Raw genomic sequence first — 19400 nt, 5'->3', positions numbered from 1 at the left:
AAAAAAGTTATTCGTGATGGAATTCAATCGTTATAGTAAAATTTCTTTATATTTGGCTGGAAAACCACAAGTGGCTATCGTTAGAGCACTCCAGCGTTTAAATGTGAATAAATCTTTTGTGTCCATCGTACCATCGCTCGTTATCGTGATACTGGTACTACGTAGCCCGACGTCAAGGTAGTAGAAAACAGCAAAATCAGCAGGAATGGTTCGAAATATAAAAAAGCGACTTGATCAAAACCCGCAACGCCGTGGCCGAAAAATGGCTCATGAGCTGAACATATCGCAATATTCCATTCGGCAAATATTGAAAAATGAGCTCGGGGTAAAGCCATTGAAATTCCAAAAAGTGCAAGAACTTGCACCGCAACAGAAAGAAAATAGACTCAAAAGTGCTTAAGAGTAGCTTCGCTTGGCCGAAAGTGGTAAACTGCCGATTTTTGTTTTTTCCGATGAGAAAATATTCGTTGTCCAGCAGTTTGTAAACAAACAAAATTATCGTGTTCGTACTTGCCAAAGAGGTCAGCTGAAAATGTGCACCTTCGGTTGGCCACCAGAACTCAAGCGCCGGCCATGGGGTTGGTGTGGGCCGCCCTAACAGCCTATGGTCGCTCTCCGCTCGTATTAATCGACCGTGGCATGAGAATAAATGCCGAAGATTATCGCCAATATATTCTAAAGGGTGTATTAAAGCCTTGGGCACGCAAACATTTTGGCCGCAGACCTTGGAAATTCTAACAGGTCTCAGCACCATCGCACTCAGCACGAGCCACCCAAGAATGGTTACAAAATGAGGTTCCTCGCTTCATTTCCAGCTCACAATGGCCACCAAAATCTTCGTATACAAATCCGTTGGACTATTGTGTCTGCAGTATTTGGTAAAGCAAGGTTGGCACTAAAAAATATCAAAGTTTCGATCACCTCAAGCAAGCGCTTCGCCGGGAATAGGCCAATATGGTATATGTAGTTTGCAATGGGCTCTAGCTTCGGTGGCGAAACGTTTTGGTATAGCCCCCATATAACGGTACCTCCCGATATTCGGTATTTTAATGACTTTTGCCACATTTTTCCACGAATTTGTCCAAAAATTGTTATTTGTAGTTCGCAATGGGTTCTAGCCCCGGTGGCGGAATATAGTATATATATGTAGGTCCATAACGGTACCTCCCGATATTCAGTATTTTGATGATTTTTGCCACATTTTATTACGAATTTGTCCAAAAATTGGTATTTGTAGTTCATAATGGATTCTAGCTGTGGCGGCAGAACATTCAAAATTTAGGTACATGTTTTCCTACAGCGCACATATAACGATACCCACCGATACTCGGTATTTTGATAATCCTAATCACATTTACCCACGAAATTGTGTCAGATTTGGTATTTAAGAAGATTTGGTAGATGACAATCCTTGAAGTATAAAATTGTCTATGGAGGGTCCCGTTTTGGTATGGCCTCATTATATAACGGCCTCCTCCACTTTATGGTTTTTTGAAAAGGTTTAACAGCATTTTCCAAACTGCCTTACTGATATTTGTAGTTTAAAGCGGAAAACGTTTGAATTCAGATACTATTATATAAAAATGTTTTCTTTACCCAATGGTCGGTGGAGGGTATTAAAGTTCGACCCGGCCGAACTTAAAGTTTTTTTTACTTTTTAGTTCTACTTTCAGAATCCTCTTGGATTTTCCTGTAATTTTACAACTAAAAATTATAGCTGCATTAAAGTTTTGATTCTTTGTGACCAGGTATCAACAGCAGATGGCCGATATTATCCATTTTATAGTAGCTTATAATTTTGATCATGAAGTTATGCAGACTTTGGTATTATGATATTAGACAACTCCTTTTTTTACCCCAATGGGTTATCTAAGTCTATCTTATGTGAAATTGGCATGGTGTTAAGGGGTATAATCTTAAGGATTGATTTCCGTGATCCTTGATCCATGCATTGTGGTATGATATATTCCAATATTCAACAATTTGGAACAAAAATACAACCTTCACGAATTAATCTCTTCATTGCAATATGAATTCCAGGCGAAAAAAATGAATCATACAATTTTTTTTTCAATTACACACTTCTCATTAAGCGCCAACAGTATTAACAAAAAAGAAACACTTGTTTCAGTTTCAGCAAAGTGACGAAATTTTTTTTCTTGAATTCTCATAATCTTATCTATGGAATGCGAAATAACAACGAAATGAACTGAAACATCAGCAATGTTTATGAAGATATGATAAAAAAGTAAATTTTATTTCTGTTCAACTTACCTTTCAAATGCATGAAAATCATTTTCTGACGTTCTGTTATCGATTTCGATAGCAGTGGCCCCCGTTTATCCTTGGGTATATTCATATCTTCCAGAATTTCCATAAATTTGGCATCCACTTCGGAGTCGCTCAGAGCTCGTATGGTCTTTTCCAGTTCCTGTATATCGAAGGCAACCTCGCCATCTGTAGATGTGGGTCGCCCCGACAGCGTACCGGTACTGTAGTTATTGCCTTTGGCTTTTGGGCGGCCAAACCAACTTTCCAAGAGGCCGCCGCCCGATTTGTTTTTGTCATTTTTCGACATTCTAAAAGCAAAAATGTGCATTCTGTTAGTTTGGATTGTCTTTGATTTTAAAAATAATTAATTTAATTAAATAATTTTGTATATTTTTTGGTGGGGGGCTCTTTTTTGGTAGAGCAGCAAAGTAAGTCCTGGCCGGCAAATTTTGTTATTTATTGTGACTGACTGGCTGACTTGCTGTCTGGCCGATGGGTGGGTGTTTGTGCATGAGTGTGTGTGTGTTTGGTTGGAGAAAAATTCCCAGCTGATATGTTAACCGTAACAGTCATATGTCTAGCCGCACTCTCTTTGACATTTGTTTTCATTTTTTTTTTTTTTTTTTTTTGTTTTCGTTCTTTTTAATTTCCCTCCATAATTTCATTTGGTTTGAGTTAGCTATAGATTTGTTTATGTTGGCCGCCATTCAGGACCCCATATGCTGCCACTGTTTCGTTCGTTCTCTTTTTTTTCTTTTCGTTTTTTACGTAAACACTGAACCAATGCTCTGTTGCAGCAATTTGTGTTTCATTTTTCCTTTTCTTTTTATCACTACTCTTTATTCCGCAGTTTTGCTATGACGGGGCATCTGGAGCTGACTGAATGCCTAGTTGGCTGGTTGGCAGGTTTGTTGGTTTCATGATGGGGTTTGGAGCAGCGAATGCAAAAAATAAGACCAAATGAAGAAAACAAAATAAAAATATAAATCTTTGTTTACATTTTGTACAGTGTTGCCCTATCAATGTAAATGGAAATGTGGGGAAATTTTGATGGAATTATTGAATACAGCATTTATTTATATTTTTTTTGAAAATTATGGAAGATTTATAGAAAACTAAAAATTCTAAATTAGAGAGTTTTTTTTTGGGAACATTCTTAATGAATTCATGTTTGAAAATAGGAAATGTCTAGAATTTACCCTAGAATATACTCCTGAGAAATTCGCGGTTAGAGGTAATTGAGAAAACCTAAAGAAATGTTCTTGAAAAAACCATGATTACACTGTGCGACAAAATAAAATGTTATCCATAATTGCAGGAAGAACCCGTAGATTATGAAAGTAGAGCTAATAACACTGTGCAACAAAACTCAAATTCTTTAATAATTCCAGAGAACATCCGGCAGATTATGAATGTAGAGGCAGAATACGCGTGTATCGTTTTTTTTTAAGTTTGCATCTCAAAGTAACCTAAATCGGGGAGGCAGGTCTCCAACTCTTACAAGTTTTTTTTTAATTTTCAAATAAGGATTTCTTGAAATTCTTGCATTATATATATATTTCTATTTTCGGTCATATTACTAAAAACAACACGAGGATTATTTTGGTTAAAAAATATGAGCCTCAAGTGAATCACCAAAGGAGACCCCTTTTGGTCCTTTTTTCAAAAAATATGTTTCGTTAAAATATGTCCCTTGAAATCTATCTATAAAAAAGATTAGTGAAATGACTGACTGAGAATCAACGCCCAAACGAAACGGCTGAAACTTGAATCTTGAAATTTTTAACGAAGACCAGTCGTGGTGAGAATTAACGCCCAAACGAAACGACGTAAACTTGAATCATGAAATTTTGAACAAGGATCAGCCTTGATGCATAGGCGTGTGATCAGGCTAAATTTTTGGAAATTCGTACTAAAAGGGTACGAAAGTACTAAAAATTGAATAATTTGTATTGGACAAACAAAATGAGCAAGCTATTATACAATTTACAATTAGAGTCACTGATGGAGAACAGGATATATGGGGTTTTGGGAAATTCGAACTTTGAGATTTAGAATCTTTCGTAACCAAGTAAAAAAAAATTAAGAAAATACCGAATATCGGGAGGTACCGTTATATGGGGGCTATACGAAAATATGGACGTATACGTACAATGTTCCGCCAGTGAAACTAAAACCCATTATGACCTAGAAATACCAACTTTTAGACAAATCCGTGGAAAATGTGGCAAAAAAACATCAAATACTTAATATCAGGAGGTACCGTTATATGGTGGCTATACGAAAACGTGGACCTTTATGTAATATGTTCCGCCAAAGGAGCTAGAACCCATTAAGTACTACAAATACCAATTTTTAGACAAATCCGTGGAAATAAAGTGGCAAAAATAATCAACATACCGAATATCGGGAGGTACCGTTATATGGCGGCTATACGAAAACGTGGACCTTTATATAATATGTTCCGCCAAAGGAGCTAGAACCAATTAAGCACTACAAACACCAATTTTTAAATAATCCAATAATCAAAATGCCGAATATCAGAAGGTACCGTTATATGGGGGTTGTACGAAAAAGTGGACCTATACATGCAATGTTCCGTCAGTGAAACTAAAACCTATTATGACCTACATATACCAATTTTTAGACAAATTTGTGTGAAATTGTGGGGAATATTATCAAAATACCGAATATCTTGAGGTATCGTTATTTGGCGGCTATACGAAAACGTGGACCGGTATATCCCATCCTAGACACAATACAAGTTGTTCTGCCAAATTTTGAAGCTCTACGACAAATAATGTGGGCTGTATCGTGATTTCAACAGACACATAGACAGACGGACATTGTTAAATCGACTTAAAATTTTATGGAGATCATAAATATATATACTTTATGGGACCGACGACGAATATTTTGGGATGTTAGTAACGGAATGACAAAGTTAATATACCCTCCTTTTCAAGGTGGAGGATTTAAAAAAGGTGCTAAACTGCTGAAATGGTACCATTTGGTATTATGCAAACGGAGAGAGACAACAACCTGAAATTTGGTATGTGAGTCAAGGTTGTAAAGTAAATTTGATATATAAAGGTGGTTTTAGGAATGTGTAGTAAGTGTGCATACTGTACTAAATTGTACTAAATTTCGAATAACGGATGAAGCTGGAATTTTTAAATATTGTATTTGGGGGTCCTGTTGGTGGTGATAAAATGGTGGTTATGGAAATCTGAACTACAAGTGCACGAAAAGTACTAAATAGTACTATATTTGGTAAAATTTGGCATTGGGTGAACAGATAGTGCTTGAAATCTGAGATTTGGGAATAGGATCGTTGTTCATGAGTAGTTCGGACATATGCAGTTGGTTTCGGATATGTGTACTATAATTGTACGAAAAGTACTAAATGGTACTAAATTTGGTATTGGATGAAAGAATATAGGCGAAATCCTGAAATTTGATATTTAGATAACTGTTGGTATCTGCAGTTTAGATTTGGCGATGGTTTAGAAATACGTCCTATATTTGCACAAAAAGTACTAAATAGTACTAAATTTGTATTGCGTGAAAAGAATGGGGCTGGAATCCTGAAATTTGATATTGAGGTCTCTGTTGGTAGCTGGAATTGATATATGGAGGAGGTTTTGGATATGTGTACAGAAATTGTACGAAAAGTATTAGCTGAATTATTGAAATTTGATATTTAAATAACTGTTGGTATGTATCTGAGGTTAAGATTTGGAGGTGGCTTGGAGATTCGTCCGATATTTGTAAGAAAAGTACTAAATGGTTCTAAATTTGGTATTGGGTGAAGGAATGGGGATGGAATCCTCAAATTTGATATTGAGGGCTCTGTTGGTATCTGGAATTGAGATACAGAGGTGTTTTTGGATATGCATACGATAATTGTTCAAAAAGTACTATGGCACTAAATTTAGTATTGGGTGAAAGAATATAGCTGAAATACTGAAATTTTATATATAGATAGCTGTTGGTATGTATCTGAGGTTAAGTTTTAGCGGTGGTTTGGAAATCCATCCTAGGGTTTTACGAAAAGTACTAAATGGTACTAAATTTGGTATTGCGTGATATTTATTTGATATTGAGGTCTCTGTTGGTATCTAGAATTGAGATATGAATGTGGGGTTTTGGATGAGTGTATTATAATTGTTCGAGAAGTACTAAATGGTACTAATTTCGGTTCACTGTGGATAATAAATGTTACTAGATTTGGAATTGGGTAAAGGATTTGAGCTGCAATTCTGAAATTTGATATTGAAGTCACTGTTAATTTCTAGGATTTACATATGGAGACGTTGAAACAGTTTTGGACCATGTAAGAAGTTTTGAAGTTTTGATAAAAGATGTTGTCAAACTGTGCCTAAAACGAACTGTAGGAACTAATCTAAAATTTTAAGGTGGACTGACTCAGTCACTCACTGTCCAATAGCCAGTCTTGGCTGGAAAATATGAACAAAATGTAAAAAATACTTGAAATCGCAGACTTATATAGGGGCTATACCAAAAAGTGGATCGACATGATCCATTTTTAAGCTAATTATTCTAGAAGTAATCCAAAGAACTTCATCAAATTTTAAAGTTCTATATTAAACCTTGCGAAAAAAGATCTAAAGACTATGTAAATGGTCTGCAATCCATCTATCAAACTACTGCTTATTTCGTGAATGGTAACATTTAGTTCACAAAGATTAAAGAAGAGGATATTGGCAACATTTGGTTTGAACACTATATACCAGAGATCAACGGAATCCAGGGAATCTTAATCTGAAAGTTTCAAAAAATGTAGAAGACGAGGTGAACTTGTTCCCTCTATTTAGGTTACTTTGAGGTGTAAACTTTTAAAACGGCAATACCACGTGTCTTCTATTTTTAGCTCTACTTTCATAATCAGCTGGATTTTCTCTGTAATTATTTAGTATTATTATTTTTTTGTCGCACAGTGATATTTGTTATCAAAAAATTTAAAACATAAATATCGATGCTTTTGTCTGACCAAGGAGATTATTTTCCTACATAAATTATCGTTCTGAAAGAAGAGTTCTCATTTTGAGAATCCTTGAAACCGATTTCTAATGCCTATATATAGGTATGTCTAATAGGGTGTTGCTTTTAGAAATAATCTTGAAATGTACATGGTTATATATCTCGGAGGGTATCCCTCAATTATTTTTTCTCTCTCGGTGATATAGATCTTCAGCTAAGGCCTTTTTTAATTATTTTCCATTTTTTAGTTGCTAATTATAAAAAAAATCATAGAATACTACGTTTTAATATCACAATAAATTAATTCACCTAGACCCGCTGATAGATGAGTGGCTGAGTAATGCACTCACTCTTGCATCAACAATGCAATACAAAAATTATAAGAGCATAACAAATTTCGATGCACATAATTATTTTACCACACATGTGTTGCAACAAGCGCAACAATGCCGTTTTCGGAAGCAATGAATTAATGCCCAGCTAGCTACGCTGACGGCCAGTTAACATGGAATTGAATATTGAATGTGTGCCGCGGCCCCCACCGCTCACTGCTAACCGAAGCATTACCATCAATCCCTTTCCCCCGCCCCTTTGTAAACTGTAAATAAACAAAGCGGAATTGGCGGATAAAATTCTAATAAATTATAGCTGAACAAAAAGCAAAACAAAAAAAAAAACAAAGTAGAAGAGAAGCGAAGTGAAGTGAAAAACAAAACAACTACTCGGTTCCTCCTATAGACGGGGAAAGGAAATGTGTTTAAAATCATTTGAATATTTACGTGGAAGTGTTGCGGAATTAAGTAATGGTAGAAATTATTATACCGTAACTAATATTTATACCATTAACCATGTGTCTACAGAGGGTATACATCATTTGATATGGCCAAAATGCGCCTCGTTCAAATAAAGGTTCCAGGTCCAAGGCCTCTTTGAATTAAATCCATTTAAAGATATTTTGGGCTCGATCTTTACGTCTTTTTTTCTTTGCGCATGGTCCAAATGTGTTAAATCATAATATAATAATCAAAACGTAGATCGAGTTCCAATGTGGGCAATATTCGTCCACTCCTCCTTCTCCACAAAAGGTCAACATTTCACAAAAAAAAACAAACAAAAAAAAAACGTTAGGAAAGGTAAAAATCGGGCGGGCCGACTTATGATACCCTACACCACCAAAATTTCTGTGAAGTAGATCATACCAACTACGAACCTTATTTGAATACGTATCATGGCTTCAGAGTAGTCACAATTTGGGAACTATATCCAACTCTGAATCGATTTTCAACAAATTTCACGGATTTGCTGTATAGTACATGATATGACTTCGATAAGAATTTTATTAAAAATATTTATTGAAGCAATTGATATACCGGACCTAGTTTCGCCAAATGGAAAAAAATCGGTGGACAATAAAAAATTCGATCCAATTTGGGCTGATAACCGTACCAGAAGAAATGGTCCGATCTTGCCATCTTTATAAAGATATTGTGTTGAAGGAAAAATTGAGATTTACCAAGTCTGGAATAGAATCGGATGTTAACATTGCGTTTTATGGGCTTTATGGATATTCGAAATTTTGAACCTTTGTGGGGGAAGTACCAGAAGGAGTGGACCGATATATCCCATCCTCACAGCAGAGCTTGTGTAAGTAGAAATAATGCAATGTGTTGTAATTTGAAGGGAACCGGATGCTTATTCCGGATTTTATAATCGTTTTGGTTATTCAAAACTTTGACCCTTTGTGGGACAGGTACCAGAAGAAATGGATGTTTTTTCCGGATTTTATAATCGTTTTGGTTATTCAAAACTTTGACCCTTTGTGGAGTTGGTACCAGAAGAAATATATATGTCATCTTCATAGCATATCTTGTGTTGATGGAAATATTTGGATGTACCAAGTCTGAACGGAATCGGATGTTAATTTGGTATTTTATGAGCTTCATGGATATTCAAAATTTTGACCCTTTGTGGGGGATGTACCAGAAGGAGTGGCCCGATATAGTCCATATTCTCGCCAGACATTGAGTTAGTAGATATAATGGGATGTGTGAAATATAAAGGGAACCGAATGCTTATTTCGGATTTTATAATCGGTTTGGTTATTCAAAATTTTGACACTTTGTGGGGGAGATACCAGAAGGTGTGGACCGATATAATCGATTTTCACATCGGATCTTGTGTTAGTAGAAATTTCATGTTTTATGAGCTTCATAGATATTCAAAATTTTAAACGCTTTGTGGGGGGAGGTACCAGAAGGAGTAGACCGATATATTTCATATTTACGTCCGACCTTGGATTAATAAAACTATAGTGATGTGTGTAATTTGAAGACAATCGGACTCTTACATCAGATTTTATAAGAGTTATAATTATTCAAAATTTTACCTTTTTAACCATATTTTCAAAAAAGGACCAAAGAGACCCTTTTGCGATCAAAATAAACCTCCTGTTTTTATTTACAATATTGCCAAAGATCCTATGTACCTAAAATCAAGGGATTCCAAGGAATATTACTCCGAAAATTTCGAAAAATGTGGAAGAGGAGGGAACTTGTCCCCTCTTTTTTCTTGGTAACTTTACGGTGGAAACTATCTCTATTTTCATAATCTACTGGAATTTCTCTGTTATTATTTTATGTGTTGCACAGTGTTATAAATTCATTTTGACATTTTTACCCCTCAAAGTCGTATTCTCAGAGCAAGTTTGTTTCTCTTTTACAGCGAAAGATAATCGATAAAGCCGTCTCATTCTCTCACTATTTTAAAGAGTTACAAAAAAAAAAAAAAATAACAAAGATAAGAACATTATAATCCAAACAAATGGATGACATCTGTCAGATGTCACCCAGAAAAAGATTTCCAAAAACCGTTAATGTTAATTGTTATATAACCTTATTTGTCTCTTCGGTTAATGTTCTTTTTCAAAATATTAGATGAACCGTATACAATTTTTGTCAGCCATTCCCTTGTGCGCTCCAACATGTCTGAAGCTTTGTATTTCTAAATAAACAAAAAACCCAAAACGTAATATAAACACAAAGCGATAATGAATTTGAAAATACAATGTACAAACGATTCTCGAACCCCTTCCAACCTCTAAAATATATATATGCGATTCAAAGAAATCTAAACAACAATAATAGCAACAACAGCCAGAACTTAAGCTAATGATAATGACATCATAATTGTGGGGAAGCGAGAGTATTTTTTTTTTTTTGAAAAAAAAAAAAACAACAAAATAAACAAAAGTGCAAATTATATTAGAACAAAATTGGAAAAAAACAACAAAAAAAAATACTAATACAAATAAACATTGGCATTCAATTATTTCCATTTAAGTAAGTCAGCGGCAGCAAAACAGCACATGATTGCAAAGGAAGAAGATGACGTGGTGATGACTATCATCGCCATCACCATCAACATCTGTTCTTGCCTTGGTTCCCATGGAGATGATCAATTAATCATAAATAGATTCATCGCAACCGCCAGCCGGAGGTGTGAGAAAATGCATTGTAGTCGCCTCTTAACAGCTTATTACAGATGTAATGAATTATTGGAAAATTATGTAATGTGAAAAACTTGAATTTTCAACAAGAGCCGATTTTTTTTTAGGAATTTCCTCCAAAAATTTTCCGATTTTTTTTTTTGTTTTGTAAACTCTTTTGATGTCTACAGCTCACTCACACCTGTTGGAAACGTGTGGTGGCGGTGTTGTTCATACCTCTGTAGACATCAAAAATCTGACTACAAACGCTGACAGACACGAGTCTCCACCGACACCTAATCAAAATTTTTTTTTGTTTATTATTTTTGAAAGTTGTTTAATTCGCATGATTAATGATCGAATAAAAAAATACAAGCATGTTGTATTCGTAATGAATAAATTTTCATACTTATGTTGTAACCAATTTACAAACAAAAATTTTTTGATTTCCAATATAAATTTCGAAATTTTACCTAAAATTGCTTTGCAATTACAGTTTCAAGCACACTCTGTGACAAAGTTTTTATACCCTACACCACAAGGTGGTCAGGGTATTATGTCTTTGTGCATTTGTTTGTAACAGGCAAAAGGAAACTAGATAGACCCATAGTTCCTTTTGATGATCTGCATAGAATCATATTCTGAGTCGATTTATGCATGTTCGTCCGTCAGTCCGTCCGTCCGTCTGTCCATGTATTTTTGTAAACAAAGTACAGTTCGCATTTATTGCCCGATCCAGATGAAATTTTGCACAAATCATTTGTTTGGCCCAAGGACGAACCCTATTGAAATTGGAGATAATCGGTAAAACTTTAGATATAGCTACCATATATATCTTCGTCCGATTTGCTTTTATTGTGCACCAAACGTGTAATATCAGCCCGAATAGTATGGAATTTTGCACATACAACCAAATTAGGCCTGAAAATAAGTATGCCAAATTTGATCGAAATCGGTTCAGATATAGCTATAGCTCCCATATATATTGTTCATCCGATTTGTTATTTTTGTCCTCCGCAGCCGTAATATGCATTCTGTAACAACAATATTTTGGGGAAATATATCAAATGCAGCTCAGAAATACATTTGCTAAATTTTATCGAGATCGGTTCAGATTTGGATATAGCACCCATAAATAACTTCGTCCGATTTACTTTTTATTGTGCACCAAACGTCTAATATTTGCCCAAATGGGATGGAATTTGGCACTTACGACCGAATTGAGTCTAGAAGCTAGTATGCCAAATTTGGTGAAGATCGCTTCAGATATGGCTATAGCTCCCATATATATTGTTCATCCGATTTGTTATATTTGTTACACACAGCCTTAATATGCACTCCGTAACAACGATTTTCAGGGAAATATCTCAAATACAGCTCAGAAATATCTTTGCCAAATTTTATCGAGATCGGTTCAGATTTGGATATAGCTCCAATATATATCTTTATCTGATTTCAAATTAATTTTGCACCAAATGGGCAATACAAGTCCGAATTTAAAAGATACAAATGCTTCGGCATATTTAGTCCTTTGAACTTTAAATTATAATTATAATCATAGCGTGTATGATTGAATTCTACCATAAAAACTTTTAATTGTTATGCGGAGCTCTAATAAATTAGCAAAGTGGTGTAGGATATCATAAAGTCGGCCCGCCCGACTTTAGGACTTTCTTTACTGTTTTTTTTTAATTATTTTGAATTGTCCATCTAATTTAAGGATTGAAGATTATTTCATGTATTTATAAATCGCGACCGCGCCTAAAAGGATCCATCTGTTTTGTCCAATTTTCTTGAATAAATGCTTCAATGTTGTCTTCGAATGTATTAATTGAAGCGGGCTGTCTTTATAGACATGAACATAGCCCCACAAAAATATTCTAAAGGCCAACTGAACGGTCCAGAACAAGAAATTAAATGTTCACCGAACTCGCCTCTCAATAAATCCATTACTACGTGTGCTACGTGGCAACGTCTTGTTGAAACCCCATGTCATGCAAGTCAAGGTCTTGCAAAATAAGGTTGGATGTCTTCTCACGATAGAGCTTACAATTCAGTTATCTTAAGATTCGCAGTAACTTTGAAGGACTACGGTCTAACGAGACCACCAGCCCATAAACGGCACCAAAATGTGACTTTTTATACCCTCCACCATACTATGGAGGGTATATTAACTTTGTCATTCCGTTTGTAACTCCTCGAAATACTCATGTCAGACCCAACAAAGTATATATATTCTTGATCAGCGTAAAATTCTTAGTCGACTTAGCGATGTCCGTCTGTCTGTTGTAATCACGCTATCTTTCGAACGAATTGAGATAGAAGGCTAAAATTTTGCACACATGATATGAAGTTTGAAAGCGATACTACAGCCTAAGACAGAAAAATGTCTGTGCAGGTCCATGTCTTCATATAGCCCCCATATAACGGTACCTCCCTATATTCGGTATTTTGATGATTTTAGCGACATTATTCACCGGAATCGTTTCAAATTTGGTATTTGAAGTTCGTAATGGATACTACAACCTATGACAGAAAATTGTCTGTGCAGGTTCACGTCTTCATATAGCCCCCATATAACGGTACCTCCCTATATTCGGTATTTTGATGATTTTAGCGACATTATTCACCGGAATCGTTTCAAATTTGGTATTTGAAGTTCGTAATGGATACTACAACCTATGACAGAAAATTGTCTGTGCAGGTTCACGTCTTCGTATAGCCCCCATATAACGGTACCTCCCAATATTCGGTATTTTGATGATTTTATCGTCATTGTTCACCGGAATTGTTTCAAATTACGTATTTAGAATTCGTAATTGCAGGTCCACTGTGCAGGTCCACGTCTTCGTCTGTGCAGGTCCACGTCTTCGTATAGACCCCATATATCAGTACCTCTCTATATTCGGTATTTTGACGAGTTTTGGTGCAATAGACACCGAAATTGTTTGAGATGTCGTATTTGAACTTCGTAATGGATGCTACAGCCTATGACAGAAAATTTTCTATGCTGGTTCAGGTCTTCGCACAGCTCCGATAGAACGATACCCTCCTTTATACGATATTTTGATGATTTAACAACATTATTCACCGCTTATTATGACAAACAAAGCCTGCGATATTTTGATGATTTTAGCTAAATTATTCTCAGTTTATTTCAAGTTTCGAATTGGAATATGGTAATGACTTATGGCAAACAATACCTATGTAGGTCCACGTCGGCCCGGCCGAACTTACTGCTTTTTAACTTGTTCTGTATGCATTGGTAGCTTTTGCAATACTTCGACCTTAGGTATATAGTGTGTTCGGCACTATTACACACACACAGAAAGAGAAAGGTTAGTCCGACTTTGTTAAAATTTGCAAATCCTAATATTGGCATCAGTGCTTTCTGTCTGAAACGAAATTTTATGTCATTGTTAAGGCGTCAACTCGAAAAAAGGCTGAGGAAAATCTATCAAAAAATTAGACTACTTTTTTGCATTTTTTTCGAGCAACATCAGCAGAAATGGTTCGAAAAGTAAAGAAATGACTTGATCGAAACCCGCATCGCAGTGGCCGAAAAATGACACGTGAGCTGAACATATCGCAATATTCGGCGAATATTGAAAATGACCTCGGGGTAAAGCCATTAAAATTCCAAAAAGTGCAAGAAAAAGAGAAAGTGCAAGAAAAAGAGCTAAAGAGTTGATTCGGTCGGCCGAAAGTGGTGAACTGCCGAATTTGATTTTCTCCGATGAGAAAACATTCCTTGTCGAGCAGTTTGTAAACAAACAAAATGATAGTGTTTACTTGCCAAAGAGGTCAGCTGAAAATGTGCACCTTCTGTTGGTCAGCAGAACTCAAGCGCCAGCCATGGTGATGGTGTGGGCCGCCATAACAGCCGATGGTCGCTCTCCCCTCGTATTAATCGACCGTGGCATCTGAATAAATTCCGAATATTATCCAGAAAATATTCTGAAGTGTGTATTAAAGCCTTGGGCACGCAAACATTTTGGCCGCGGACCTTGGACATTCCAACAGGACTCAGCACGCGCCACCCAAGAATGGTTACAAAATGAGGTTCCTCGCTTCATTTCATACGCATAATGGCCACCAAAATCTCCGTATACCAATCCGTTGGACAATTGTGTCTGGAGTATTTTGGAAAGCAAGGTTGGCACTAAAAATACCAAAGTGTCGATCACCACAAGCAAACGCTTCGCCGGGAATGGGCCAAAATGCCGTAGAGCAACATTCGGACAGCGTGTGATGGTTTCATTGGCCGTTTAAAGGCCATAATTCGTAACAAAGGTGAACAAATCTAAACTTATTCTAAAATTTGATGCTATTTCCAACATTTTTTGCCTTCATTCAGTGAAACTTAAAAAAATTTAAAAATTATGGCGTTTGATTTGTTGCAGTCTTTTTTTTCTCACCCCGTATATACTTTGTTATGTCTAAAATGATTATTTCGATGAGTTCCGGAAAACGTAATGACGAATTTAATATACCCTCCATACTATCTTTGGTGGAGAGTATAAAAACGGCGATACGCGTGTCTCCAGTTTTTATCTCTATTTTCATAATATACTGAGCCTTTCCTGAAATTATCGATAGTATTGAATTTTGTTGCACAGTGTAATTGAAAGAAAAAGTTCCCCCTCTTTATTAAATTAAATGATTACATTTCTATTTTTCCCGCCTTTTCATGTAATCCTTCTTTCTTTTAAATTTATTAGTCAGATGACCGCTTCGCTTAAATCATTGATTATCAGTTTGAACTACATATTATTTTTTGCATTCCCACAACAGCTTCAGAGCGTGCTGTTTCTCGCTTTCGATTAAGTGAAAAAAAAGTACAGAATCATGTGAACCTAGAAATGATAAGACTAGATCGACTCTTTAACGGCAGCGACGAGAACGGCTGGCTGCAGGCAGAATATTAAAACGATCATGAAACAATCATTGAAAAACTACAAACAAAAAAACTTTTATATATATATGCAAAACTAGCAACAATAAATAAGAAATATAATAAAAACAAAACTCAATAACGACAGAATGAATCATTGCAAAAAAAAAACAATAAATTGTAAAGGCCATAGAAACAAATAAAAAAACACCATTCCCCTCCAAGTGTGTGTGCGCGATTGGAGTATTAAACAAAAAATGTCCAGTTCGGAATAAAAACCAAATTTGAGGAAATAAATAAAATAAAGTAAATCAAAAGCAATCGGGAAGAAATAATCGGCTTTGACAAATATATGTCCAATACATCAAAGTGTGAGGCATGACCGAAATTTTTAATTTATGGAGATTTTTTTTTCGATGATTTGAATAAGTTTTCAACTGGGTTAGGAAGTCGAAATGGAAACAGGTTCGTGTGCCCCCTCCCTTTTTAAGCTAAGCTATGATTCACCTAAGCCTTCTATACAAAGTTACATTTCAAGATGAGCAAAGGTCAATGGGGATTCACAGGGCAATGCCAAGTAAAGGTTTTGATGAAAAAACTGCAACCAACTTCAGACTGCTGTCATTTCTAAGCCTCTCGTCCGATAGCTGTTAAAATTATTTCAGTGACAGCTCATTATATTGTTTACAAGCGTATAAAAGCATTTTGTTGAGAATTTTCCAGAAACAAAGTTATTAGTGATGGAATTTAAGCGTGATAGTGTGATTTCTTTATATTTGGCTGGAAATCCACAAGTGGCTAGCGTTAGAGCACTCCAGCATTTAAATGTGAATAAATCTTCCATGTGTCGTACCTTTGCGTCACGGAAATGGACGCAAAAAACTGCAACATCAACAGAAATGGTTCGAAAACTAAAGAAGCGATTTTATCGAAATCCGCGTCGCAGTGGCCGAAAAACGACTCGTGCGCGGAACATATCGCAATATTCCATTCGACAAATATTGAAAAATGAGCTCGGGGTAAAGCCATTGAAATTCCAAGAAGTGCAAGAACTGACACCGCAACAGAAAGAAAATAGACTCAAAAGAGCTAAAGAGTTAGTGGTGAAAGTGGTGAAGTGCCGAATTTGGTTTTCTCCGATGAGAAAACATTTGTTGTCCAGCTGTTTGTAAACAAACAAAATGATCTTGTTTACCAAAGAGGTCAGCTGAAAATGTGCACCTTCGGTTGGCCACCAAACTCAAGCGCCGGCCATAGTGATGGTGTGGGCTGCCATAACAGCCGATGGTCGCTCTACGCTCGTATTTATCGACCATGGCATTAGAATAAATGCCGAATATTATCGCGAAAATATTCTGGAGGGGTGTATTAAAGCCTTGGACACGCAAACATTTTGTCCGGAGACCCTGGACATTCCAACAAGACTCAGCACAATCGCCCTCAGCACGCGCCACCCAAGAATGGTTACAAAATAAGGTTACTGGCCACCAAAATCTCCGAATACCAATCCGTTGGACTATTTTGTCTTGATTGTTTTGGAAAGCAAGATTGCCACTAAAAAATACCAAAGTGTCGATCACCTCCAGCAAGCGCTTCACCGGGAATGGGCCAAAATACCGCAGAGCAAAATTCGGGCAGCGTGTGACGGTTTAATTGGCCGTTTGAAGCCCGTAATTCGTGCCAAAGGTGACCTTTTCGAACAAATCTAAACGTATTCTAAAATTTGATGCTATTTCCGAAATTTTTTGCTTTCATTCAATAAAATTTAAAAAAAAATTGTAAAAATTATGCCGTTTGACTTTGTTGCAGTTCTTTTTTCTCACCCTGTATATCGCATACCATCTTCGTTAGATATTACATGCCTCAACATTAAATAATAATTAAATACGAATTGTTGGACTTAATCCTTTTCTGGTTTCGCAACAATTGGCCACAATAACTGGTTTTCTAATTTAACGTTTGAATCACCAGAAAACTACACAAAATAATAACAAACGTAATGAGCTTCTCGGCTAAAAGTGAAACTGAATTGTGTGGTGGTGAGTTAGGTTAAAACAACCGGCATAGCTGGCTGGTAGCCTGGTTATATGGAAAAATGCTAGCGGTAACTGTTGCTGGCTGGCATAAAAGCTGAGCGCCTGACTTACAACAATCTAAAAAAATAATATTTTTCAGAAAAAAAAAAACAAAAACAAAAACAACCACCAAATATATATTTAACAATAAAAAAGTGTAATCAAAAACGATGGGGAGTGGGGAGAGGGATGTCAAAAACCTACTTAACCATAAATGTTATTTGGCCAAAACAAAACATAACAAACAAAAAAGAATAATAATAATAATACAAAAAGAAAAAAGACGAAAGAGGAATGAAGTGTAGAAAAGAGTTAAAAAACACACACATTGAAAGGGTGTGCTTAATGTATTTTTTGTTGATGGAGTTGGAATGCTTGTTGCTCCCAACATAAGCATCATCATCATCATCGGTACCGTCATGAATTGAGAAATTTAGAAGTTGCTTTTTGTTTACTTTACCATGATTCATCACATTATAACCATGTGGACCGTCATAATGAGCCATCTGTATAGCCATATTCGATTCGTAGAACACTCAATAATTTGATTCATTCATTCATTCCTCATACTTATCGAATTGATGTATTTTTGGAGATGAGAGGAAAGAAATGCCACAATTAAAGAAAAAACGTAAAATTTACTAAAACAAGTTAGAAAGTATCAGTCGGTGTTGCCGACAGATGTATAGCCTCAGCCAATGTTCGATTATTCGAATATATTTTGACTTCTGTTATGATTATTCAAATTATTGAATTATTGGAGTAGGTTCCAAAGGACGTGCCAGTTTTGGACTATATCGACTGCTTCCCTCGCTTTATACAAGGTGAGATAAAAAACTGCAACAAAGTCAAACTACACAATTTTTACATTTTTTTTTAAATTTTATTGAATGAAAGCAAAAAATGTCGAAAATAGCATCAAATTTTAGAATAAGTTTAGATTTGTTCGAATTGGTCACCTTTGGCACGAATTATGGCCATCAAATGGCCAATGAAACCGTCACACGCTGCCTGAATGTTGCTCTGCGGTATTTTGGTCCATTCCTGGTGAAGCGCTAGCTTTAGGTGATCGACACTTTGGTATTTTTTAGTGCCAACCTTGCTTTCCAAAATACTCAAGACACAATAGTCCAACGGATTTGTATCTGGAGATTTTGGTGGCCATTGTGCGCTGGAAATGAAGCGGGGAACCTCATTTTGTAACCATTTTGGGTGGCGCGTGCTGAGTGCGATAGTGCTGATTCCCGTTGGAATGTCCAAGGTCTGCGGTCAAAATGTCTGCGTGCCCAAGGCTTTAATACACCCTCCAGAATATTTTCGCGTATTCGCATACTCGGCATTTATTCTGATGCCACGGTCGATTAATACGAGCGGAGACCGACCATCGGCTGTTATGGCGGCCCACACCATCACCATGGCCGGCGCTTGAGTTCTGGTGGCCAACCGAAGGTGCACATTTTCAGCTGACCTCTTTGGCAAGTAAACACGATCACTTTGCTTATTTACAAACTGCTGGACAACGAATGTTTTCTCATCGGAGAAAATCAAATCGGCAAATCGGCAGTTTTCCACTGTCGGCTAGGCGAAGCAACTCGTTAGCTCTTTTGAGTCTATTTTCGAACATCTTTTATCCAATTTTGTGCGAAATCATAAATTCCATATTCATCTCAGG

The 19400-nt window shown here is 36.2% G+C and overlaps 1 protein-coding gene across 4 annotated transcripts in view; it reads right to left on the bottom strand.

Moving 5' to 3' along the window:
• The window catches only part of LOC101889879 (protein diaphanous), a 51003-nt gene that overhangs the window by 22231 nt on the left and 9372 nt on the right, over nucleotides 1-19400 (bottom strand). For 3 of the 4 annotated variants that reach the window (XM_059131338.1, XM_059131339.1, XM_059131340.1), the window contains exon 2: nucleotides 2275-2579. In XM_059131338.1, the coding sequence (XP_058987321.1) occupies nucleotides 2275-2578 (304 nt within the window). In that variant the 5' untranslated portion in view covers nucleotide 2579. Of the gene's footprint in view, nucleotides 1-2274; nucleotides 2580-3039; nucleotides 3167-19400 lie in introns of those variants that run through there. The other variant, XM_011295265.3, reaches the window with a different exon arrangement.

This window comes from Musca domestica, unplaced genomic scaffold (genome assembly GCF_030504385.1).
Source record: "Musca domestica strain aabys unplaced genomic scaffold, Musca_domestica.polishedcontigs.V.1.1 85, whole genome shotgun sequence".
Lineage (NCBI taxonomy): Eukaryota > Metazoa > Arthropoda > Insecta > Diptera > Muscidae > Musca > Musca domestica.
The sequence above is the reverse complement of the archived record's forward strand: the minus strand, read 5'-3'. Positions and strand labels throughout refer to the sequence as shown.